The sequence below is a fragment of the Nipponia nippon genome, unplaced genomic scaffold, assembly GCF_047370975.1.
Source record: "Nipponia nippon isolate SJK-2023a ecotype South Korea unplaced genomic scaffold, ASM4737097v1 scaffold_17, whole genome shotgun sequence".
NCBI classification, from domain to species: Eukaryota; Metazoa; Chordata; class Aves; order Pelecaniformes; family Threskiornithidae; genus Nipponia; species Nipponia nippon.
Window position 1 is genome coordinate 11881868 of NW_028262333.1, and position 24825 is coordinate 11906692.

The window sequence follows — 24825 nt, forward strand, 5'->3', positions numbered from 1 at the left end:
CGCAATCACATTCAGTAAAAGGTCCTGTCTTCTGCCATCAATGCCCCTAACCAAGGACTTTCCCACCCCCAAGAGAAAAGCTCTTCTCCTGCACCCCAACAGCCAAATGGCCTTAAACTTCCCTGGGAAAAGGAGCAGTGCAGACCCCACGAGAGCATCGGAGCCAGGCATCACAGCAGCATCTCCTCCAGCATTTGGACCTCTCAGCATCGGCATGCATGAGTACCGCTGCCCCACTTCGAAGGACACAAAGCAAACCCAGGGCTCGTATCTGCTGTAATTGAAGAGGGGAAAAAAAAGCCATGCGGAGTGATGAGATTGTTCCTTGCTGTCAGAAGCCGACAAAATCAAAACAGACCCAGAAGAGTTTCATTAGTCCAGTTTTTATTCAAATTAGATGGGGAACTACAACGTGATTTTCTTTTATAATATAAATATGCCAGTGAAGAGTGTTTCTTGAGTCATTTATCGCACTGGACAAGACAGCTGGCAAGAGAATTACTTTGCAAAGTCCTTGGTCCTTCACATTCATGCAAAAAATCTTTAATTAGAAAAAATAGCTTAAACAGTCAACCAACTTGTTACTTTATACTGTCAGCTATTGAATCAACAAAGTCTGTTTTACAAAACCAAAGAATTTCACACCCAGGTAAATTACTTCACAATCATCCATGTTTCTTAAAGGGTTTTTTATACATAAAATATACAAATTAAAATTCTCAATATTTATTTATTGTCACTTAGAGGAAAATAATTTATAAACCCATAAACAAAGATAAGGGCAGAGGAAAAAAGTAAATTCAGTCATTTCCAGACACTAATGTCTAACACACTCCCAAATGCTTTAGCTTTGAGCAACAAATTATGCTCCTGTGAATGTGATTAGTGGGCATGACGTTAAGCCAAGGGGGCAACTGCTTTGATACTACATTTTATTAGTAACAAATCCCAAAGGTTAAAAACCAACTGCGTTTATCTGTTGAACCATCACGTTAGCTTGATGAACAGGCATCACACATCACTGGATATTAAGGATTTTAGTCTCCAAACACTGCAAACGAGAGAACAGTATTAAGCTTTCATGGCGGTGTCATGCAAATGCTGCCAAGTATATTTATGGTAATTACAGTGCTGTACACATCTGTACAAAAAAGTATTTGGATAAACTGAATGAACTGAAAATTGGTTTTAATCACCCCCAATTTATCTATTAGGCACAAATGGAAAAGATGGACTTGATTCAAACTTGTTTAAACAACAGATTGCTTGAGGCAAATCTATCCCGCTTTACATACGCTCGCCTGTTTTGCAAATGCAGCAGCACGTGTACCCACGCACGATGCTTTTGGGGTTTGTGGGTGCACATCCCTGGGGATGCTTTCTCCACAAGAGCAAAGTCACCTTTGGGAAGCCCACGGCCAGAATCCCACAGGGGATCAGCACATGTTGACCCCCAAAAAGAGCCGACAACAAAGAGAGCTGAGGAAAGCCTTCACAAAGGACCATTGCGAGGAAGTAGCCTGAGTTCGGTTTGTGAAGCTTTCACAAAACCTCCTGCAATAATTTCACTGGTTTTGGCAGCCTGGGGGGTTTGCACGCGCATGCCGTTGTGTGCATGGCATCCTCCATCTTCAAGCAGCACCGCACTCACGCAGGAGATGAGAAACGAAACCGCCAAGAGACAGCTTGTCCACCAAGCTGATTGGGAAGCAAATACATGGCACAAGAAAATTAAATCAGAGTATTGAAATTGTTGTAAAATAACTAATAATCTAAGAGCGTACTGGTGACTGAGGTAATGGATTTTAATTTATCTCATAATGTTGAGCCCAATGCTGTCCTTCTAATATGTTAGAATCAACATAAGAGCTATCCCAGATCTTAGTTACAACATTTAATTTCTTGTGCAGAAAACCTACAGATTCACACCTACATCATGGCCAGCAAAAGCTGCACTGGAGTGTAAGAATTAGATCCAGAATTTAACAGAAGTGTCATTGACAACCATAAAAAGCAATCCAAAAAATTATTTAAAATTGTCTTATAAAAATATTTACAGTAACATTTGTTAGTGCTAATGCTACGTTTTCAGTCCTAGAAAAAGGCAATCTTTAAAGGATCTCACTCAGGTGCTCAGAATTAACAATACAAACATGAAACCACACGCCAAAGACGGACAAATTCAAAAAGCATTTCAAGGGGAGGATACAGCTGGTTCGTCACGTGTTATGGTTGTTCATATTGCATAGCTGGAAAACGAGGTCACTTGACTTGCATAACACTGCAACGTTTGAGAAGGAAAGAAAGAAACGTGTCCTTTGCCATCAAGAAGAACTGGCTGCAGCCAGGAACGCCATCACGCATCCCTGGCAAGGGCTGCAAGTCCTAGCCCTGTCCAGCAAGCCACAGGTCTGGGCCAGCAGTGGGCAGAAATGCCATTTTACAATAGCAGAAAAACACCAAAAACTGTTTTCCTTGTAAGCCAGGAAGGTTTATAACAGGATATACAGCAGGGGAAAAATGATCCAACTTTCAGGTGTATTGACCTTTCACAACATCTGACAAACACAGCAAATTTCAAACTTGCATCTGTCTAGCACTAACTAGTAGTTTTTATCTCTACCCCCCATAAACTCTTAGTCTCTAGGTAACATTTGCCTTTGCTCCAGTAATGCTATGAGTGCGAGAAGGTTAGCTGGTAACTGTTTCCCACTATTGAGCTGCAGCTGGGCTATACAGTAGCTATTCAGCTTTACGTTCCCTATGTCTATACCAGACCTAACGAGGGCCATGTGTGCCCAAATGCTCGTCCACCCTTGTCCAGTCATCTCAGTCTAACAAGAGATGTTCACTCTGACCAAAAAGCTTTGCCTGTCCCATTTTATCCTCTGTTGCCACAGGCTGCATGAAAGGGAAACACCTTTAGGTGTTTGCTTTTGGGGCAGTGAATTTGAGAGTCAGTGCAAACCAAAGCATCATCTTGCTTATGTCACCGTAAAGATGCAGCTCAGGACTCTGATCTGAAGGCAGCAGCAGTCAGGGATACATTTCTACCAGCTTCAATAGCTTTTACAGTAAGCAACACCTCCTAAAAGAGCAGCACGTCATACTACTATTTTGGCACGTTTCACTGCAGATGGTAGAACCCAAAGCAAAAGGTTTAAAGGGTATTATAGAAAAGACTATTTTTTTTTTAAATTATTATTTTCAAGACCTCTGAGCTAACATACAATGGAAGGGTAGACATCAAGAATAATACTGCCATTTCTTTGGACAGTTTGCTTTTATTTGTAAAAACAAGAACATCCAAAGAGGAGTGGGTGCTACCTAATGTTTCCCACGAAGGTCAGACCCTCTGTGGGAGGTAACACAGCAAAGGTAGGCGCTGTTTCCCCCACAGTGAACAGGCACCTGTCTTACAAGTACCATGTCAACCTCAACACTAAAAATCTACTTATTTACAGAAGTAACCCACTCCTCTACAAAAGCTGCACAAGGTGATGTAGCCTTAGATCCCTCCAAAATAGATTTTTAAGTATTTCTGTCTTCTACTGTAGAAGGTCACATGGAGTCTTTTTGATAGCAGATCTATGGAGAAAGAAACCAGCAGAACAACAGTGGTAAGTGCTCGAGCTCAACAGTAACATGGGCAGATTCTGTTCCACAGGCCAGCTGCCCACTACAAAAAGCCTCAGCTGATCGACAGAAGGAAAAACAAAAAAAACCAAAACACAAAAAAGGAGATAAAATATTTTTCTTCATTAGTTCTCTTTAGCTGGGGAGTCTTTTGGGAGTCCACCCCTGTACGCAGAAGCATTCCAGAGCTCACAAAGAGACACAAAAAGGTATTTTAAAGTCAAACAACATCTTAAACAGAAAGCTTTAAGAATTTGGGATGTAAGCAAGACAGCTACATTACAGCTGGATCTAGATTTGTCTGTTTTGAATAATCTTATGAATTCTTCATACTAATAGAGGAACACTTTCAGTACGGGCAAGATTAAAATAGCAATTACAGTGACAGTGATTAGTTAATCTCCATACTCTGGAAGCATTAAAACACTGCAGGTATTTTACCTTGCTCATTAATCACTGATTGGGTGACAGAGGGTTCTCGCTGTATGCATCTCTACATTAATGGCACCGTAAGATATTTCTTTTAACATCTAAACGCTCTATTATGAAATGGCATTGAGATGCTGGACAGAGCTAGAACTGGGGCTTTCAGCACAGCTGAAATGCACAGGTTGGGAACACTTTCTATTCAAGCAACATTTGTTTCAGAGGAGCAATAAACCCCACGGGAGCAGCACATGTTTTGTGGGGTTGCGAAGTTTTGCATGGTTCAGGTGCTGAGACTTCAGCCCCAGGGAAGGCACTGCCCAGCAGGTCCCATCACGTACAGCAAACAGCATTCATGGCAAGTAGAAAAATCACATGGTATTTATTTCCACCATACGACAAGCATTTCAGGGATACATACAGTAGTCCAGTGGCATATACAAATGTATGACTGAGACAGCGTCACACTCAAGCCAGAGCACCCTGTTCCAGTCCATTTCTGCTGACTGCTTTTCTTGGTTGGTACTCAGAAGTTTCCACTGCCAGTAGTAAAGTCCACCCTCCAGGCACAGTGAGTAAACAGTCCAACGGATAATGTGCACGGAGCATCAGTAGTGAAGAAATCCAGAAGTGTTCTTTTTTACTCACATGCCCAAACGTAGCAGTTTTGTTTCACACAAGAAATTCAGTGCCTGCAATTCAAGCACAGTGTTTATCTCAGGACACTAGCCATTGAGAAGAACGGTTGATTGCACCACAGATAACAAGCAACACCTCGTGTCTAGCATGGAACATGACCCCAGAGGGATTTTCGCTTTGCTACGCAGTCCACCGCAGAGCAGATGATGTTTGTAACATATCACTTGTCATGCTAAGACGTTAACAGCAATGAGATGGGTCAAGTCAGAGGTCAGTCATCTTCCCAACACCACCTAGCTGGATCCACTTCACTCCTGCTCCTCACATTGGCTTGATCGTGTGTCACAACGGTTTGTGAATCACAGCCACACCTGTTGTAAGAATGGACAGACAGACACAGTTATCATAGGAGCAAATCCTGGCTTGCAATGTGGCTAAGATCACCCTGCAAAGCCAAAGACCAGCTAGCAGAGAGAGAGGTGTCTACTATTTCTATGAAAGGTTCCTCTACTAAAAGCCACATAAAACATATAAAAATACAAGATTAAAGCTTCAGGAGGCACAGCCCTCAAGTTTGTGAATGACCCCAGCTGTTGCCAGCTCTCTCACTGACTACTTACCTGCGTAACTTCTCCCCGTGCTCATGCTGGTTGGTAGTAACGTCCACTTGTCCGTGATGGGGTTGTAGTATTCCACAGAGGCCAAATTACAGGAACCATCATCTCCTCCCACCACGTAGAGAAGACCATTCACCGCACACACACCTCAAAGCAGAGCGCAGATGGTTAGACACGGGCTAACTCAACCCCCACGACATGTCGCCTGCCACGTGCTGATTCATTCCCAAGCAGATACCTCATCTTCCATTTTTATCACTTTCTTACAATACCGATCACTTACATCACTAGCACATTAGTCGCACTAAAAACCACACAGACAGCTGCAACCAAACACCACAGAAAGGCTTATTGCGGTTACCTGCGTTTCTTCTACACATATTCATGTCTGCTACTTGCTTCCAGGTGTTTGTTCCTGGATCGTAGACTTCCACACTCTTCCTTACTAAGGGACCATCGTGCCCCCCGGTAGCATACAGCAGCCCACTGAGAACACCAACACCTGCCGAACAGAGCCCAGCGTTAGCCAAACATACAGGGGAAAGGGCTGTATGTCCCTGGGTCTTCCACTGGGTATTGCCTTGGCCTCTCCAAGGCATTTCCAAACCATAGGCCACATGTGCCTCAAGATCACCTGGGACATGGTCAACTCTCCACCCAACCACCACGTGGCACTACAGCAGACCTGCGCAGTAACACCCGATAGTTCTTTCTGGGCTGTGCCCCTTCTCAGGTAGATCTTAGTCTATCTGAGATCAATAGTCTTGTCCCACAACATTCATCTGCCTTTATTCAATCCCTTTGGACTGACTTGTTCTCTCTTCCCTTTACCTCCCTGACCGCTGCGTCCCACCCCACCTCATCCCTATCTGCCGGATCTTTCCTGCCATGGAGCCCTTTGCTTTTAGCTTGATTCCCACTCCCAGGAGCTTTATTTTTGCTTTTCCTGTTGCCTTTGTGCCACATGGCTTCATCTTTTGGACACTCTTCCTCTTCTCAACAACTTACTGGCTCTGGTTGTTGAGGCTGCCACTGGGTTCCTCTCCCCCCACTCCTGCCCCCCAAGATGGCAGCAGCACTTGGCACAGACAAGGTGCCTCCAAGGCCACCTTCCCAGCCATTTTCGCAGGCCCCTGGCTCAATCTCTGGCAATGACAGGGATCTGAAGGGTGCTTCTGCCCAATATTAAGTAAATTAATTAATTAAAATGTTCACCAATCCGTGAGAGTTAAAACTTCCAGCAACATATCTTCGTTAATAGGTTCAAAGGCCTCTATTAAAATTAACAAGTTGGGATGTTAGTAAAACAGAAACATAGATCTGAATTGCATCATTTCAACCACGGGCATTAACCAGCAGGACGGCCCCCATGCCCTGAGGATGGACTCGTGCTGACGACTGAGGGAAAGGCAGAGCTGGAAAGGCGTGTGCAGGGAGAAGAGCGGCCCTGCCAGCATAAAACCGACGGCTTTTCAAGTTGGCCCCTGTGCAAATGTCTGTCCTCTTTGCCACGTGCAGCACAGGGAAAGACGAGCACAAGAGCAGTGCTGTGATAGTGAGCTGGAGAGCAGGCACCATCTGGGCTCAGCAGCTCCCGTGCCACAGGAACATCTCCTGGTGGTGTGTCAAATCCCAAAAACACAATGTGTCACATTGCTCCAAGTCTCGCCATGGTCAGCAGGAGCACAGACCACAGCAGCTGCTGTGCTCCACCTGTGGGATGGCAACAGGAGGCAGGGAGGGAAACCATCTGAGCATTATTGCTCCTCCCTCACCCAAAAATGGGCCAGCACCTAAATGAGACCAAGTGATGAATTAAAACTCCAGCAGGCACACCACCATTTGGGGAACAGGAATGCTGCCTCAGGTCTACCACCATCACCTCTCTCTTCTCCAGATTTTCTTAACTTGCTGCTGCTGGGTTTAGCTTTGACCAGCCGTCTCTCGCCACACCAAGAGGTGTTCAAATCTCAACATGACACTGGGATTCACGGTTCATCTCTGGAAAACCCTGGTAATTAATCCCTAACTGCCACAAATATCCACTTTACTTGGTGAAATTCTCAGTCTGGTTGAGGTACTCCAATGTGCACCATCTAAGAAGAGCAGAACACGTCCCAGTATATGTCCTGGCCGCAGAGCTGGTGCCTCCCAGTTGACTGGGGAACGGGAACTCATTTAACTGGTGAGCAAAGCCTACCACATCAGAGCCCAGCAGCCTGGGTTTGCAGCACCTTAGTGTTTGACTATACTCAGCTGTTTGCAAAAATTTTACACTTTTAAGAAATAATTTCATTAGTAAACTAATTTAAGCAAATAGGAGTAAAACAGTCGGAAACATTCTAAGGCTTCTCCACCTAAAACTGCCTCCCCATGCAGTGAGACAGGGCACACACGGATGGGGCGGCCCTGCCAGGAGGGGAAAGCCCAGCAAACCCAGCACTGCCAGCGCCCGCGCACCCACACAGCCCCACTGCCCGGATCGGGGTCACCCGGGGACCTGGGGACACCCGGGGACACCCATCCCCGCCTCCACTAGATGTCAGCACCAGGACGGCAATGCCGGCAGCTCGGAGCAGGGTCTCATTTATGAGCTGTGCGACAGATGATGCTGCAGCACCACTCGTGATGAGCGGCGCTGGGTGGTCCCCTCCCTGTGCCGGCTGGAGGGGCATCTGGGTGGCAACCAGAACTTGAGGAGCTCAGCTGTCAAGCTGGGAACAGAGAATTGCAAGGCTATTTGGCAGGCAAGCAAGAGCATTCCTAATACTGGACTTGCCATGTGGAGATGTACTTGCAAAGTACTGCTCAGAACAGAGTGTTTCAAACAAAGAAAATTCACTAAAATCCATCTCACTGCAGGCACAAACTGTTTTGCCATGTTTCAGCACGCTGTCAACAGCATGAGATACTCATTCTGTTCTCCTATAAGGTTGCACTGGGCTAGGTTTAAGCATCAAACAGATAGTAAAAACCTCTTCAGCTGAGTTCAAACCAACAGTGTGTGACCATATTTGCCTCGCCTGGAGTTCCAGAAAAAGTATTAAAGTGAGGAAAGAACAACAGTGTGTAGAGAGCAGCCTCCCAACTGCCCAGCACAGAAGGCAATTCCCACCACAGCTTAACCTGCAGGGTCACTTCAGCCCGCACACAAAAGGCAGGCCTCGGGGCTTGGCTACCTCTGGGCAACTGCCGCTTTGGCTGTTGTAAAACAGGGACTGTGCAATTTGACATCAGGGAGGACCCACTGCACACACTGAGCAACGGGACCAACACTGACACATTCCTTTTCATCTGAAGATGATTTTAAATGCAATGGGTAAGAGTTTTTATCCCTTTCAGAGAGGAACAGCCATAGAGGGGACAAGTGCCTACCTGGCCTAATGTCATGTAGTAAGTTAGAAATCACCAAGACTAGAATATAATCCTTTTTACATGTCCTTTCCTCTAATCCTCCAGATCACCAACTCTTTTAGTGTACCTTTCGCTGACAAACTAGCTTAGCAGGGGAAATCTGAGATGAATTTTGGTACCTTGACTTAGTATGCACATCACGCAGTGCAGATGTGCTTTGTGCTGCAAAGCACCCACTGGATGCTTGCAGAGAAGACCCAAAAGGAAAATCCATCTGACAACCCCCAAATGATAGGAGAGAAGGAGGCACAGCTTGGCTTTCCAGTCCCCGGCTGAGCCTGGAGCTGGCAATTTGGAAAGGTAACTCTTTGCTTACAAGTGAGATGCATCTGTTAGCAAGGCTACTTAGAAGCACTGAACATTATCTCATTAATCCAGAAATTAATTTCAATTTGGCAGATTTTAACAAAGTCAGGACAGCTGCTGAGAGCTTCCAAACAATTATGGTTTTTCCCCTCATGGGGGCGAGGGGGAAATAACAGGTTGCACTTGCCAGCCCAGCAATGCCAAAACACACTTCTGCCTTTCCATGAGAGAGGAGAACGCAGCGATCATCCAAGAACACATCTCTGAGCCAGTACCTGCACCACTGCGTCGAGTGCTCATGTCGGCTACATAGGTCCATTCGTTCGTGGCTGGGTTATACTGCTCGACGGTACTAAGGCACTGACGGGATGCTCCATCGTAACCCCCCACGGCATAGAGCTTACCTGGAAGAGACACACGTTGGCATCGGCATTATGGCTACGACTGATTTACGTTACCATCACGCCTGATGGCCCCAGGCGAGGACAGATCCCGACTAAGGGATGCCCTGGGAGATGTGCCTAAACCTGCTGGGAAGTCTGAGGAAAATCCTGCCGAAAAGATCTGAAGTAAACTTGCAGACAGGTGGGATTGTTTTTAAAGCTGTTAAAGCTGTCAACTAAGACAAGGAAATACACGACACAACAGCTTAATTAGAAGCCAAAAGCCCAGAGGGTTTTCCAAATGACTTGTTGGCCCAGGAGAAGAGGTAACACCAAAGCACGTTCTGCTGATCAAGTGTTTCCTCCTGTTCAGGTGCCACAAGGCAAAGCGTGCTGTCAAAGGTCAATACTGTACATTAATATCACACAAGCAACAAATATGCAATAGACTCTTACGTTAACATAATACCTGCATGGAAACCTAGACCTGATTTTGAAGAACCTGGGCTAAATCAAAACCAACCAATGCTGCTAGCATGGCTGAGGCCAGCCTGCTCACTCATGCCAAGTGATCACAACACAGAAGACACCAGAGGAGACCCTCACAGCATGGCGTCTCTGTCCCTCCCTACCTCAACTCAACGAAAGCTGGACAACATACACCTCATGAGACTGGAAAAACACAGTCAGATGTCACAGGACTACACCATACATAAAACAAGGCTGATGCTCCACCACATCCTCTGTTCACAGTCCTGACTGATAATCTCTCCTTATCGTCTATCAACTTGTTTTGCATTTAGGCAGTAAACTCTCTGGGCAGAGAGGGTTTCTTTGTGTTTCTTTACTAGACCACCTAGCACAAAAGCATTCTGGTTCTAGACCAGGCCTCCTAGACACTGCAACAAACAACCATTAATAAAGTTCAACAAATATGTAGGAAAACTCTAACCCAAATTTTTGTACAAAACCCATGAATAAGACCAATTTTCAGCCCGTAACAGCAGAGCCTGGCTACAAATGAGCTATGCAATTGTTTATCACGTGAGACTCTCACCAGCAGTTATCATCTACACTCTTACGCTTTTCCATCCTCCTGTTTCCTTCATGTTTGCAAGGCTCAAAGAACAGGCCAGCTCTTGTCTTTCTCGTGGTCCTGCCTCCGACCCCTGTTCTCCCTCAGCTCCACTCACACCTTCCTCAGGCTGTGATCATTAGGAGAGGTTTGCAAGGATCAAGTTTACAACTGCACTCCTTCTGCATCTGCCTGTCTCTATAAACACTTCAAACTCTTACTTGTGCTGTTGTTTCAACCTGCCTGGTGTTAAGTCAATGAATCAAGGCAAGGGTGCCAGACAGAGCAAGACAAGATGAAGTTCCCTGGCTGGCATAAATTATCAGATATTTTCAATACCCACAGACATCAGATCAATCTTCATCACGTTCAGATGAACACTGTGGATTAACTGCAGGCTGCAGCTTGTTCCCTACACCAATATGATGAGCTCTTCTTCCCCATCACATGCCCTCATTTTTTTTATCATGGACTCCAACATATGCAACACTTATTTGCACTTTCAAACAAAGCAAAGGAAAAGGATTTCATATGTCTCCAGTAGAAAACCTGTCCATAGAAATGCATCCCTCAGGTATGTACTTAATATTTGTTCCACATTCAAATGATTGACCCACTTCAACAAATCCCACTGACTACCAGCAGCCCAGCACTTCACAAGCATGGGCCAATTTTGAAGGAGATGCTTCTTAAATATGCAAGTTTAGCACAACCACTGCTTTTTATTCTGCCTTTATCTCCCTCCCTCTTCTCACATAAACACATTTCATGCACATAAACACATTTCATGTATTTCCCATGCACACAGGTCAAACCAAGTCACTTCAAAGCGCAGTTTATAACAAGGCTTGTGCCAGCAGCTGCTCCACACTGAACTAATTGGAAACTGCTACACCACACTAGAGACAAGGTCAAATAAACCCATTCACTTGCTTCAGAATTGATTTTGCTAAAGGAAGAAAAGGTTCCTACTTAAACTGCTCTTTCTCCTGGATCCAAACCAAGCTGCTCAGTTCCAGCTCACTCAAGTTTGGTGCTGACACGTAGGTGCCAACAGCCGCCGCGATCCCTCCAAGCACCCTCTCCACCCACCTCGCCTGCCTCGCTCCCAAGCTGCAGCAGCACCAGCATTTGCTTTTGTCAGTCCTTGCTCACTTACGAACCACAGCAAATCGTGCCGTGCGTGCCGGCCGGCCTGATGTCAATAAACACGGGTTTTAGCATTCCTGCCAAACCACCAGCTTGAGGCTGTGGGATGAACTATGCTCCTGTTGCTCTCGCTGAGTAGATTTTCTGTGATGGGTACTCCATCCATGCAATGTCTGCTGATGGCAACAGCATACACTGCACAATACCATTTGCTTTCACCAGTAAGAAGCAGCCCAGGAAGAATAAGGATTCAAAGAAACCTGCACGCACCTAATGGCATTCACAAGAGGCATGGGCTGGTCTGATATGGGTCTGAGGCTCTTGGAAAGCTATATGTGATTTTTCACTAAGACAAAGAGGAGAATGGAAAAAGCTGCAGTGATTACATTATATAAAATAAATCTTTACAACTAATGATTGTCTAGAGAACAGTTCCTGCAGTTCCCCTCTATTGCACTTAAATGTTCAGGCTTCTGTTTGACACAGTAACATTTGCTTGATGGAAATGGCTGCTGATTTTCTTACCCTCCACAACTCCAACTCCAACACTGCTTCTTCTTGTGTTCATGGGAGCCACAAAAAACCACTCATTGGTTTTATAGCTATAGGCCTCAACTGATGCCAGACCTAGTTAAAAAGGGGATACACAGGTTTTCTAATTAAAAAAAAAGAGAAGAAAAAAAGATTGGTGTTGCACTTTCATCTGCCTTCCACCTCCTCCCAAGTCCATAATTCCCCCCACACTCCTGCAACCCAATTTTCTAGTCCCTTGCCTTTCAGGCTGGGGCCAGCATGTCAACGCCACTTCTTCAGCAGCTGGAAAAACTGTTACCCCATGGCCACTGCCCTGGGACTGCTGCCCCTCTGATGTGCTGGGGACACCAAGGTGGAGCAGAGTCAAGATTCCAAGCCCAAAAGTCCCACGTCCTTTCAAGCATTACAAAATATCCATGCAAAGGTTTAAAAATTCCCCCAGGCCCCGTTGCATTGTACTCATCACCAGCTGAAATAGTGAGTTTAGGGCTTAACCAAGTTGCAAAGCTCTACAACAGAGGCAGAGGTGTGAATCTAAACATTCAGTTATGCCAAGATAAATCCCAGACACACATACCCCATAAGATGCCTTGCTGGCATTTATTCATGTTGCTATGAAAAATTCAGCTAAAACAAGGAAGAAGAACCTTTTCAGTCCAGAATAAGCATATTCATACAGAGAACGAGACTGAAAGAACTGTATTACTAAAGAAAAAAACTGGGGTGAGATACTCTGCAATTACTGATGGGTCAGAACACGCATGTGGTTAGAACACACAGCAAACCCAATGTCTGGCTCTTTCTCTACAAAATCACAGAGGAAGGGCGCAGGAACCTCACTAAAGCTCTGCAGTCTTTGCAGGGGTCTCTAAAAACATTTTTTCGGGTCAGGCACTGCCTCATTTTTGCTCAGTCACCTACCAGTGCTGCCATCAAAGCCGCCCACTGCATACAGGAGATCATTGAGCACAGCTGCGCCTAAAGTGCTTCGTCTTTCCTGCATGCTGGCTATGGATGTCCACTGGTCCTTCACGCCATCGTACACATCAACCGTCCGTACCCTTAAAGATCCATTAAAGCCCCCGACAGCATAAACATTGCCAGCCATAAATACCACACCTGATAAAAGAGAAGAGAGGTTTTACAGAGGTTTTACAAACAGCTTGGGAAGCGAGTATCATCAGGCGTCTGTCGAGGTATGTAAGACAGCAGGGAAGAGCAGAACGCAGGCAAGTCTTTGGCATTTTCTGCAGGTTAAGAGCATTGGAGCCAAGTATGATAAAACATACGTCTCGTATGGAAGGTGAAATGCACATAAATACACGGCAACATAAGGCACAGATGGATTTCACATCTGAATGAGTAATTTTCTGAGCCAGAGAGGACACCAAATGGTGATCCACATTCACAACCCTCTCAGATGTCTTCAGAGGAACACTCACAACTTACAGATCTGCTCTCCATCACCCACTCCTCAGCACTGAGAGGGACTGACTCAGCTCCTTTGATTTTCACTAGGCAAGTAAAACTGGATCCCTGCGGGCTGCCAGGCCAGCAGGATGGGAGGAGGAAGGAAAACACTGATGGAGAAGCAGCCAGGAGTGAGAGGTGATGAAGGGGAGACAGTGACTATGGAGGACAGACAGGCAGTGGCAACCCCTCTGGAGAGCAGGGCATCCACCTGAATGAGAAGGATACACGTGTGTAGGGAAAGAGGAGGAAGGAATGGCAAAAAGAAAGAGCTGCTTGAGGCTGGGGTTGCAGAGGAAGGCTGAAGGGTCAACTGAGGACATCCATCCAGCCCTGAAGAGCTGCACTGGGAAAACAAAGAAGGTTGCAGGAAACGTTCCCATTACCTGCTCTGCATCTCCTTGAGGGAAGCTCAGCAACCTGATCCCATCGCTCCTCCTCAAAATCATAGCACTCCACACTGCGAATGGCTTTGGGCGCTTGCCCGCCCACCACGATCATCACCTGGAGAGGGAAGATGAGAGCTAGAAAACCTCAGACACCAGCCCGGGAAGCTGCTCTCTGCAAAGAAACTATCTGCACAACCTGGTCAAGAGCAGCTGCCAAAAACATGCTGCAGGCCCACTAAAAGCCTCTGCAGGGGGAGAAAAACTTATCTCTAATTTATTGCATGCTAAATATGGCAGCACCGTTAACCATTCCTCACCGTTTCCGAAGTGGGGAGCCTGCCCTATTTCCGCACGAAACACAAAACCGCTTGGCACCACTGGCACACACAAGACTCACTGCAGAAGTATTTTTAAGTGAAGAAGATCCCAGTGTAATTTCCAGAGCCAGCCCACTGTTTAGTCATTATCTCCATGGCAGTGCTAAAAATAATCAATGCCACTTAGCAAATAAAACCTGACAGCTGTATTGCCACCTGCAGGGAAGACAACACTCGGAGAAATCACCAGGACTATTAAGACCCAGGGTGCTGGGATGCCGAAGGAAGTAATTTGTCAGCTTCATTACAGCTTTTGGCTGCAACATGTATTGACGCAAATCCAGTAACTAAACCCTAAATTCCTTACAGATAGGGAAGATCTAGGTGAAGGTGATCAAGGGCAATCTCAGGGACGCAAAAAACACTCTGCCAGATCAGGCTAAAGGTCCATCCAGCCCAGACACCATTCCCAGCAACGGCAAGTGGTGGACACTGGTGGAAAAGTGAGGAGACCTGGACAGCGTGCAGTGTGGTCCCTCCCAAATCTGCCCTGTCTGCCACCAGAAGACAAACTCCCCATGGACTCACTGACTTGCCCAGGGTCCATGGTCCCCGGAGCCTGCAGCTCAGCACTCGAGGGCACTGCAAACCAACGCCTGCACAGGCAGCGTCCAAACCACCCGCACCTACAAACAGCTCGACCTGCACTTTGTTCTGAACACACTTCCTTTGACCCTCCACAGCTACCAAGAGGGAGGACTTGCTCCCCTTATCACAGCAAATCAGCAGGAGCAAACACTACCCAAGACAATCTGATTTTTACAAGGCCAAGGAGCTAGAAGGAAGATAACAGGGCTTCAAATATAGTCCAAGAGTAGATGAGAAACAGACTTTAGGCTCTGCAAGGCAGCTGTGAGTAGCTGAGGGGATAAGATTGTCACTCGATGTCACTCGGGTAATGAGCTCAATTGCAATCACAGTTGCTTTAAAAGTACAGAGCTAGACAGCAAGTTTAAACAATTTGAAGACTATGAAAATAGTGGACTGATCTACAAAGATGAGAATGTGACATTAGAAAGCAAATTGAGTCCAAATTAGCAGCCTGACTACTAGTTGTGTAACAGTCTTCCATGGAAAGCTGCAGAGCTTCACACGATTACAGAATTAGAGATTTCACAGCAGACAGTAATCCCCCATCAGCGGGACCAACAGAGCAGATGAAAGTTTCTCAGTAACAGGATTGCTGGAAGATCATCACCTTCTCCCCTTTCTTTACAGTTAAAAAGAGGGGAAGAGAGACCTGCAGAAGATTTGGGTTTGTACTCACAGGTCGTGCTACAGAAGATGTTGAGAACCTCTGAACTCACTGGTTCACTGTTCATTTTATCCTTAACTACTTTAGTCCTTGAATAAGGGTCACATCAGCCCTTCATGATACCCCCTAAGCTATGTTCTACCAACTTCTCTCAGCGCCAGCAGGCAGAAAGAACACAATATGCCGACACACTCTCTGCAGAACCACAATTTCTTGATGGACAGCCCAATATCTAAACATCTGAATAATCCCTCATAGCACAGATCTCATACATTATCCAACAAACTAAGCTCCCTATGATTTGTGCTTAGAAAAATAATACACTGTGGTTTTGATGTCTTACAATCTCCAAAATGCTTATTCATAACTTCAGCGACAGTCTGTTGAGAGACATTGTGCCAAACTGCATTTATCACCGGGGCACAGGATAAATAGTTTCTGTTGTCATTTTTTTCTTCACTAATACAGTGGTGGCCAGAGCATCACATGCCTGGAGGATAAATGCAAGAAGTAACATGGATTATTTATTCAGTAGCTGCTTTGAGTCTATTGAAATTTGCTTCAGGCTTCCTGCCCACAGGTCCGGGTGCTGCTGCTTCCTGCTTTCCTGGCTTCCGATTATGGATACAGGAAAAGGAAAGACACCTACTGTGACCCTCCTCAGCAGGGCTCCATGACAGTGCTATGAGCCAGCAGAAACCTCAGCCAACCCTCTAAGCACTACAGGCAGCTGCCTGCAGCCGCTGCCGCTCCACAGGTCAGCAGTTCTCAAGCCGCAGCTCCAGGAGCAACAGCCATTCACAAAACCACTTGTGGCTGACAAAACATTTCAAGAGCAGACCCTTGCCCCTGGGGGCAGAGCTACTGCTTCTCCTATGGGTTTATCTAAGTTTATCCAACTTAATTATGTATCCTTGGTGGGCATAGGCAATATCAGAAGAGAGAATAAAACACTTCAAAGGACAATCATGGAGTTAGTGAAAAGTAATGGGGCAAGTATGCAAGCTCCTTTCAAAGACAGAAAATGCCACCAGTAATATGGTGTGAGGTGACACGAAGTGACCAACTCAGCTTACCTTTGGCAGGCTAACAGGAGTCCTCGGCTTTGTTCTGGGATTCTTTATCAGTTGCCTTTGATCCAGAGGAAGCAAATGATATTTCATGGCCTCGATAAGGAAGTCTTTACAGGTGTTGTTATTCTTGATTAAAGCTTCTTCTTCAACTGTCTGAGAACACGCATACAGATGAAACATCATTTAAACTGAAGTACTTGGTGGCACAGGTCACAAGGAGCTTTGTAGAAGGAACATGAAACCTGGAATTTCTCTTCCAAAGTACTAACATTTAAAAAAAAAAAATGAAGACGACAAACACAGACTTCCAGCTCTTCCCAAGGAAACACATGCAGTAACATCCAAGCTCTTTACTTCTTTCCAGTATCACTCATGAGTAGCAGTGCTCCCTCTATTTTACCACCCTCTGCCAGACACTTAACTCAGCAGAGGAGAATTCACCAGGTCTGGGTACAAAGTAAGTAATTTCTTTTATTTGAGTCAGAATTTTTAAGGAGAGGCAATATCTTTTACTCGATCAGAAGATATAGTTGAGACAAAAAAATAGATGATGGATTCATCTTGTGAATACCAATTTTATTTCAATTGTATTTGTTTTGGTTTTTTTTTTTTTTAGACACATGATAAAAGCATAGTAGTCAAAGAGCCCATATGCCAACCCCTTCTTTGGGGATTCTCAGCTCATTCTCAAGGCTCAGATCCCAGGAATTAACTCATCAAGAACAATCTCTAAGTCAGACTAAGTCAGAGAGTATCTCACCTGCCAGTCACACAGACGTATCTCTACGCGCCGAAGACCTCTTAAACCAAAATCATCACACATGATGTGTTTTCACCTAACTAAATTTACCTGTGCAATAGGGAAAAAACCTGCACAAGGCTGTAACACCACCACCTGGGTATTTTCAGGGTGAAAAATCCCAAGATACTAACTTCTAAATGCTTCCACCAAGAGGGGCAGGAGTTCTGCTCTCGGCACTGCCCGGCAGAGCACAGGTCACATTAACAAGAAGGTTTCTGTGCACACGCATTGATTTTGGAGGCCACCCAGTCTTTCCTTTTATTCCTCTGTTTACAGACTCGGCGACATGCCAAATTACCCATCTCAGACACAAACAGCCAAGCCATTGATTAAGGAGCTACCAGCAACTTAAGTGCAAGTATTAATTACTTATTTGCAGACTAACCTGTACAAGATAATCTCTGGGCAAAAGGGGTAGGCGAACATGCTCCATCAGTTTAGCCATGTGCTCTAAGCGAGATTCCTTCTCATAATTTATCCAAGAAATAACCGCTTCAAAGACCTACACAGATAAAGTACAATTAAACGGAGAAGAAAGAATTGGCTTTCGCAGTCACCTACCCAAAACCAGAAGCACTGTGATTTTACAATATCGAAGGCAGGAGGTACAAGATCTCTATCAAACATGAAAAAGTCGTGACTATGCACAGAGCACAAGCACCATGGTAGCAAAGAGGTGAGCTGACCGTACATATTAGTAAGCAACTTCAAATCTAGATGTGCTGTATCAGTCTCAAAGCTAAGCATGTGTCCAGGACAATCATATACCTCTTGGACATTAGTACTGGAAGGCAGCCAGGAAACTTAGTTAGCCTGCTGACATTTGCACTGGACATTATTCATGAAATCAGCCACAATGATTACTTCTGATAAGAGAGATCTCCCCTCCCGAAGGAGTCTGGCTACACAGTAAGTCACTATGTTCACCATCATATTTAATCACTGCACCAGTTCCACCCCCCATCCCAAAAAACAAGTAGTCTTCAGGACAAGTTCACCACATGCGCAGGAAAACCCGTCTGCAGCCACACATGCATTTCACCGCTAAAAATACCCAGATACTTCTGCAGGGAAACAAGGGCACACTGGACTTCTGGTCTGAACCAAAATCTAGTTTTACTCCCAGATCCAACCAGTTCAGATAAGCATCCAGCCTTTGACTCCGTGATGAACTGGGCACAAACAACCCCATGCAGCAGGAGGCACGCTGAGCCCTGCACGATGAACAGATGTGGGCAGAAGCGTCCTACGTGGGCTCCTGGCATGAATATGCATGTGCTTATATAACTGTGAGCTTCACTCCTCCCAGCAGAAAGGCCTAAAAATGTCACCCGGAGTGGGAAAGGCTTCCTGAGACACCCAGCGAGGCAAGGAGAGGGGCTGGTGCAGTCTCAGATGCTGCACAGCAGGATCTGGGCCCTTGCAGGGGAGCCTCCCCGCAGAGTCAGAATTAAATTCTGACCCTTAACTCGCATCTACAAACAAAATTCCCCAAGTGCTCTCGCTACCCGGTTACTCATGGGGGGCTGAGCACAGCCATCTCCCGTGGACCCCGGCTGTCCCGTGCTTCCCCCAGAAGGCAGGGCTGGCCCTTCGCCCTGGCACACTCCACACGTGCCCTTGGTTTCAACTTCCCTCTGGGGTCACCAAATGGTCAGGCCAATTTGCACAGATATTTTTTCCTTCTTTCCACCCCTCCCATCACTCCCTAAGAAACCATTTTGTTCAGTCCAAGGTCACTAATTTGACAAAATTAACCAGAACTGAGGGCACCATCTCTCAGTCCCCAGTTGTTGCGGCCAAACGTATTTGCAGGAGGCACCGGCAGACGCATCCTCCCACAAAGGAGAGGCAAAGCAGAAAGGGGTTTCCTCCTCTTAGGCTAAACTATATCCTTAAAAAAAGCAGTAAAGCACCAGCCTCATTTCCTATGCCAACAAATGCTCTTGCTGAACTGTTTGGAATTCAGGACACTGCGATGAGGATTTAAGCAACGCAGTGGGGAGCCATGTAATCAAACCCCAGCAAATACAGAGGAAGATAACTACTGCAGAACTTTTAAGTATTTTAAAATGAAAATAAACAAAGAAACAATTTCACTCTGGCTACAAGACATTTAAAGTAGAAACTAGGTTGTTGTGAGATTTTTAATTGCAAATGAGTGTGGAAAGTGCATAAAGCAAATGTTTAGCCAACAAGCATGCTTTTCATTAACCTCTTCTGCACAAATGCTGAGCTACAGAGCAGGTCACAGGACTGGGATATACCCAGCTACAGACCAAGATGACAGTGAACAAGGCTTAAAGGAAGGTAAAGCAAGTGTGCCTGAGGAATAAACTGCTTCCTTGGTGCTGGAGACCGCTCCTGAGTTAAGCATACACTGACACTACCCTGCTGTGCCTATTCTAAAAATAACAAATTTTTAAAAAATCAGATTCCGGCACCTTCCATTGGCTCTGATTCCTTATTTTATGGGCGGGGGAATCTTAATCCAAGACAGCAATATCTCTATTTAAAGGCCACATCTGTTTCCAGTCCCTCCATGCCCTCCCTCCGCACACTGTGCCCGCTGCAGACCCCGAGCAGCTGCTGCCGCTCCCCCAGGAGAGGGGTTTTTCCAGCCATGCAAGACCTGCTGCCAGGGTGTGATGAAACAAAGCAGTTACCCGCACAGATTTATTTGGAGCAGGGGCATGGGCTGAGTTAGCAGCTGGCACCTGCCCAGCTATAGGAGCAGTCCTGAGCTTGGGAGAAGCAGATTTCCCACTCTATGGAATACAAGGGTAAAAGCCTGGAGTATCCCCTTTCTGCACACTACCTAAGCAAAGAGCAAGCCCAGATGTTTTCCCGGTATCTTCAGCCAAAAATCCAGTTGTTAGATACTCCCAGAGTGCGGACTAAACTGCCCATCAGCTTCTACTGCACATTAGCAGCATGAGATGAGTCGATTACTGGACTCTGTGTAAAATCCCCAATCCAAAAATCCCAAACCTTTAAAAAATGTCTGTCGTCACCGTTCTGAGTTGGCAGGAGCCCTTTCTTGAGGGCTGGAAGCCCCTCCATTTCACACATCATTAGTAAATATGAATAAACATGGGTTTTTATAGTTTTTCCTTGCTTGCATACACTGTTAAAATTAAAGAGCCAATTAGGTCAAGTACAGAAAGCATTGATAAAACTGTCTTCAAAGTACTCAGCTATAGCAAAAAGAGCAGGCAGGGACCAAAATAAACCTTTGCCCTAGGCCGAAAGGGCCTGTGCAACTGCAGAGGCTGGCGACAGCAAGGGGGAGAGGAAGAGAAAGGGAGATAATCTTTGAATAATGGGGAAACATCACTGTTTTACAATTAAAATAGATTTCTGTGATAGCAGACAATTTTTGTAGTCCTGATGGCCTAGGGATATAAGTACACCAAAATTTGTGGAGATAAAGGATATATTTTATTCGGCCAATTGGTATTAGTTGAGGGGTGGCAGAGGAAGGGGAGAGCACACAAGATCTGGGCACACATGTCTTGAAGCATTATAAGGGCAATACTTGCCTCCCTGGCCTTGTTACCTCCTGGCCCTGGCAGGACTCAGCTATAACGCTTCCCAACGGCCCAGAGATGGCAACGCTCTGGCTCACAGGCTGCAGCACACGTATGAGAGACGGCAAGAACGGGAACAAGAAAGCCTCTCCTGAAATCTGGCTGTGACAATTTAGCTCTCAGATGTTTGAAGTATTTGCCTACTTACAGCATCTTGTTGCTTAAAAACAGTTATCTAGCCATCACATGTGCCCATGCATACACATGTGTGTGTGTATGTATGCATAAACACACACACATATATACTTTTATATATATACATATTTATTTTTTTATAATAGATATCTCATACATTAGCAGATAGGAAGAATAAAGGTCAGGAAAACTGCTCATCTGTCATGAAGCTAACATAAAACAGCAGCCTACAAGTCTGTCCTCAATTTTCAGCGCTTCTTTGGACTCCAGCACATATTTCATATTTATGTTCCAATCCCGTTCTCTGCCTCTCTCCTGTTATTCATATCTGCTGTTTTGAACGTGCAGCTTATGCTTACGTTTCCTTCCACTGCCTTGCATTCTCAACTTTTACAATCAGCAAAGAAATACTGGTTTTGATTGTATAAAGCTCAGATGAGGGAGGGAGTACTTTGATTTCTCCGGGCACAAGGCCAATAAAAGCTTTTTAACAATGCTGCACAGGACTGGAAAAATTGGTTACTAAACTTGCACTTCCCTTTGCAGGCTGCTTGGCTCATGCAAAGCAATTTTGCTGTGAGTTCACGCCATTTGTTTTTTCCCTTTTTGGCCCTGCCTGTGTGGCACCTCACAACACCCCACTGAGACGCCTGCGGAAACACACTCCCAAAGCCTCCGAGATTGCTGGCTCAGGATCTGAACGAAGCATCGCTGCGTTTGCACCTCACGTGGTGCGGGCTTTCTGGCAAGCTTTACGGTCCCTATGGGCCCAAGCGCCCACCTGTCTGCAGCCCGGAGGGGCTGAGCAGGATGGTGCACACACCTGGACGCGCAGCCTGACCAGCTCAGTACAGACCAGCAGCACCAAGCACACCCAGGTCCAGGCTCATCCCACCAAAACGCAGGCATTCAACAAGCGTCCTGAAGTTACGAGCCACATAACCCTCAAGCTCTCCTGTAGCCTCCCACAAGTGTCCACCTGCCTGCAGTGACAATTTGGAGGTGAGCTGAAGGACTCGAGGCACATACCTCTCCCCAGAAGCCTGCTGCAGGTCATGCAAGAAGCCCACACCAGAGAAAGGGGCTGGACCTGGTGTTCACCAAGTACCGTAACCACTGGTATGGGTTACGGTAGGAGGGTTACAGCCCTCCTACCAGGACTACAGACTACACAAGATGTGCTGAACATTTCAGCCACAAAACAACATCACCCAGTGCCTTTTTTCCCCTCTTCCATTAAAAACACTGATGATGCTAGAAAAATGTTTCCTTCCTTCTTTTTGGCTGTGGGCCTCCTTTAGTTGTTCTGTCCAACATGCAACAGAAACCAATACTCCTCCCTGGCCTAATGAAATTTGCCTTTTTTTGAGGTCTTATGGCAGGTAACACAAGCTTTACACCAACAGCAGATGGGAGTGTCCTAGTTTTCCAGAGAGGGAAGGTATTTGCTTCTGTCCCCCAGGGCTTTTGGAAGAAATATGGATCTGAGAATCATTACTTCTTACAAAGAACAACCAAGTGAAGGTCATTTTTATGTGTTTTTAGGATTCACATTATTTTCAATTTTCCTTTCCACATGAGCTCTGTTGGAAAATGGCCCCTAAAGAGCACAACATGAGAACAGTTCCCGATGTAAGATCTAGAAACATTCCAGCATTCTTACATTCACTGTTGCTATACAATTTACTGTACCTTTTCTTCAGAGGAGACTGTGAGCTTGTCACTTGATATTAAACTGCAAACCTGGTCCAGACTAAGGCTAAGAAATTCTTCTCCTAGCATCACTTCAGGAAAGTGCTGCTCTGTTCAACAAATGAAAAGGGGGAATAGAAAATTATAACGAAATCCATGCTTTGAGTCAATGGAAGGACTACAGCATTCAGAGAACTGCTATAATTACAGCTCTGAGCACCCGAGACAAACAATGCACCACAACCGCATGGCAGAACAGAAAAAGAAAATAGTCTCAGAGCAGGTTAAAGAAATTTTATGTTATTTCAAGTAACACAAGCCCCATGAGACACTTTCATAAATGACACTAAATGGGAACTTAACTTTCTGCAAAGCCGCTGAGTACTTTCCAGTGGGAAATATGATTAGAAGTGGCAATTGAGAAAAGTGCCAATGCCCTTCTAAAGTGGTAAATAACATGGCCACCTCGAGATTCAGTTCTTGCCCACTTCAACAAGCTAGACAGAATCAGATCTGCTCAACACCTGGATGAGAGACTCCAGCAAGGGTCCCTGATGTTTGTAGGCATTCAAAGGAAAGCCCATCTTTAACATGAATCAGCCAGTCAGTTTGGTGCAGACACTCAGCAGCAAATAGTGAGGGACTGCAGGGCATGCAGCTGAATCCTCTCAGGGAGATGCAAGGGGGGATCCTCATCCCATGCATACAAATGGAAGGAGAGCTGATCCCACTTTTAAATTCTTTCCCCAAAATGTATAAATTTAACCTTTCCCCTGCTCCAAACCCTCCACACCCACCTTCCCCAGCAGCCTTGCCTCTTCCCACTTAGTCTGTAACTGTACAAATTTCTTTTTTTCCCTTTTTGCCTCCAAATCCCTCCATGCTGTAACTTTGGAAGCCACTTGAAAAACAAAATACAGCAATTCACATCACTGCTTATAATCCCAAACTGGGAGACTTCTGACCAATTACAATACAGATCAAAAAGAGATCATCAGATCTGTTGAGCTTTACATTTAGCCAAAGGGCACTAGGAAACAATTACTTTCTAGAAAAGGATTACTTTCTAGAAAAGAATTTTTAGGTCAGAACCATCGTTGGCCAGTTGCAGACAATTTTAGTTTTGCAAGCATTTGTTACAAATCATGCCAATTTTATCTCACCCGCCTTTTGCTAAGTCCCATTTATCTTTGACTGAAATACAGAAACATAAATCTTGGACACTTTATCTGAAGCAGCTTTTTTCAAGCCCTAATCCCTTTAGCTTTGAGAAGCTCAGACTCATGTATCCAAAGAGGTATCCCCGCAGCAAGATCTGCCTCTAGTTTTCACCTCTGCAAAGTACTCTGCCTGCCAAAAAGCAGCACCACAGGGACACAAGCTGGCATAACTTCCAGAGAGGAGCTCTTTGGAGATCGCACCTGAACAACAACTCACCAGTCTGGTGCTGCAGAGGGCACATGGGCTTCCCCAACCACGGACCCTACTGGGTCTAATGGGGACCAAAACACCACAGCTAAGCCAAAGGCTCTGACTAAAAATAGCAGTATCTGGATAAAGTTTAATACTCTGTTATGCTGGAAATCATATATAAGATCTAATGAACTCTTTGGCCTTAAACACTTGAGAAGCAGGAAATGCTCCCCACGCAGTAAGCTGGATGCACTCCGACTTCTGGACACAATCCTGGCATCTGGCAGTAGAAAGATATTTGATCTCTTGTTATTAGTTGGAAGCAAGTAAAAATATTTACTGATTTTAATAAAGTAACTGGTGCCTGCATCAAGAAGGCTCCTCCACCTCCTAAAGCTATCCATTGACCAGAACTAAGCGTTTCTCAAGTAACTGAGCTCATGCACGTAT

General features: G+C 45.5%; 1 protein-coding gene across 2 annotated transcripts in view; it reads right to left on the reverse strand.

Moving 5' to 3' along the window:
- Positions 1-367: 367 nt before the first annotated feature.
- The window catches only part of KLHL3 (kelch like family member 3), a 55427-nt gene continuing 30969 nt past the window's right edge, over positions 368-24825 (reverse strand). For both annotated transcript variants that reach the window (XM_087753924.1, XM_087753925.1), the window contains exons 6-15: positions 22963-23072; positions 17931-18047; positions 16747-16896; positions 14036-14153; positions 13101-13298; positions 12171-12272; positions 9314-9442; positions 5680-5820; positions 5322-5465; positions 368-5072 (exon numbers count right to left, since the gene is read on the reverse strand). In XM_087753924.1, the coding sequence (XP_087610050.1) occupies positions 5044-5072; positions 5322-5465; positions 5680-5820; positions 9314-9442; positions 12171-12272; positions 13101-13298; positions 14036-14153; positions 16747-16896; positions 17931-18047; positions 22963-23072 (1238 nt within the window). In that variant the 3' untranslated portion in view covers positions 368-5043. The remainder of the gene's footprint in view (positions 5073-5321; positions 5466-5679; positions 5821-9313; positions 9443-12170; positions 12273-13100; positions 13299-14035; positions 14154-16746; positions 16897-17930; positions 18048-22962; positions 23073-24825) is intronic.